The sequence below is a fragment of the Seriola lalandi genome, unplaced genomic scaffold (assembly GCF_002814215.2).
Source record: "Seriola lalandi dorsalis isolate HSWRI2012SDOR001 ecotype SW California unplaced genomic scaffold, Sedor1 jcf7180002001002, whole genome shotgun sequence".
In the NCBI taxonomy this organism is placed as follows: domain Eukaryota; kingdom Metazoa; phylum Chordata; class Actinopteri; order Carangiformes; family Carangidae; genus Seriola; species Seriola lalandi.
This window is the reverse complement of record NW_019471661.1, coordinates 1-1846: the sequence shown is the minus strand read 5'-3', so window position 1 is coordinate 1846 and position 1846 is coordinate 1. Positions and strand designations below refer to the sequence as shown.

The 1846-nt window shown below is 58.0% G+C and overlaps 1 protein-coding gene across 1 annotated transcript; it reads left to right on the top strand.

Moving 5' to 3' along the window:
• Positions 1–8: 8 nt before the first annotated feature.
• LOC111663448 (insulin receptor substrate 2-B-like) lies at positions 9–1813 on the top strand. Its single transcript, XM_023417655.2, has one exon. It carries the CDS (start codon positions 57–59, stop codon positions 1740–1742), a length of 1686 nt encoding a protein of 561 aa, XP_023273423.2. The 5' UTR covers positions 9–56; the 3' UTR covers positions 1743–1813.
• Positions 1814–1846: the final 33 nt, after the last annotated feature.

Genomic DNA, 1846 nt, shown 5'->3' with positions numbered 1-1846 from the left:
TGGCAGGTGCCAGTGGGAGTGACAGTATAGCAGAGAGACCTGAGAACGGGGAATATATGGACATGTCGTACAGCAGCAGTGCGGGGCGCAAGCTCTCAAACGAAGGGAGCAGTGGGTATTATACACCTGGGACACCTGAGAGCACCCCAAAGTCTTACAGCCCATATTTCTCGCTCCCTCGCTCCTACAAAGCCCCCACCAGAGAGAGGGATGAGAAAGAGTACGGGGAGTATGTTCCTATGAGTTCTCCTGCCAAGCCAGTCTATTCATCAGTTGCCACAGCGTCCCTGTCAACACCAGAGAGGAGGGTTGGAGGAGGAAGTAGCACCTCCACCCCATCTCATCCACCCCCGCCTTATGGAGCTCATCATGCGACCGCAGCAATGGCCGACAGACGCATCGTGAGGCCGAACCGCCTCCCTTTAGGCAGAAGGAGTTTCCACGGTCCACTGCGGGTTAGTGAGCCCTCCACAGCGTCTGCAGGCACCTCAACCTCAGTCCCCGCCACTGGTAGCTCGTCTGAAGGGCCTTCCAGTCCCGGAGAATATATTAACATTGAGTTTGGAGATCACTATCCCCACCAACAGCAGCCCCCCGCCTACCCTCTCTCTGCCCAAGATGAAGCGCCTTCCCTGGGGTCCAGTGACCACCGTCACTCCCCTCCACAGCCCCAATCTCACCAGGACTATATGAGTGTGGAGGTAGAAGCAGACCAGCAGGACAGCGCTGGATGTCTGGGTAAGAACCAGTCACCAAGGCCCAGCCTTGTTGCCCCATGGAACCCGCCCAGCTACATCAGACCCCTGGCTAGCAATCCCGGGGTGCTGGCCTCCCCCGGAGTCCCTGCCGGAGGTCACTGGAGGTCGATGGGGGACGACTACACGGACATGACATTTAACCTCAGCAGAGGTGAGAGGACGCAAACGAGCCCCACAGCCATGCTGCAGCATCTCTGTGTAATCGAGGGACATTACGGCCATGCTTCCTCTGCCTCCCCCTCATCCATCTCCCCTCCCCTCCCCCCGTCGAGCCCAGGTAGGGCACCGACACAGCAGCTGGAGCCCAAGGTGGTTCGAGCTGACCCCCAAGGCAGGAGGAGACACAGCTCGGAGACATTCTCCTCCACCTCCTCCACTAATTCAACTCCCTCTGCAGGAGGACTCGGCCCCTCATCCTCAGCCGCCCACCCAACACTTACGAACACCGCAGCCCCCAACGGGTCTTACCTATCAGAGGGTCAGGCTTCCAGATGGGCCAGCTCAGCATCTTTCGACAGTGTGTGGATGTCTGTGGAGGGACTAGGGGACTCGCCGGCTCACCACGCTCCAGTCAGAGCCATGGAAATGAGCGCTGCCGCCGGGACCTCAGCATCCTCCTCCTCGGGGGCCGGGGCCGGTAGAATGTGCAGGAACATGTCGGTGGGCTACCAGAACGGACTGAACTACATTGCCTTGGAGCTGAGGGAGGACGGGAGTAATATGGGAGCCATGACGTCGGGAGCCGGTAGCAGCAATGGGAGCTTGGCGGCGGCGGCAGCAACGGTGGGGACGGTGCCTCTGCCGGAGAACGGCGCCTATGCCAGTATCGACTTCACCAAATCTGATGGAGTCACCGCAACAACCAAGGGTGAGTTGACACCAGTGTGTCTCAGTGATGCTAAGTTTTGTTTCCCTGCTCTGACAGCTGTTGTTGAAAGCCTCTGTTCTACTCTCATAATCATATTTGGCAGGAAAATCTTTTGACACCGGCAGCCAGCGTATGGAAAAACATTTTCTAGCTTTGTGTGTGTGTGTGTGTGCGTCTGTGTGTGTGTGTGTGTGTGTGTGTGTGTGTGTGTGTGTGTGTG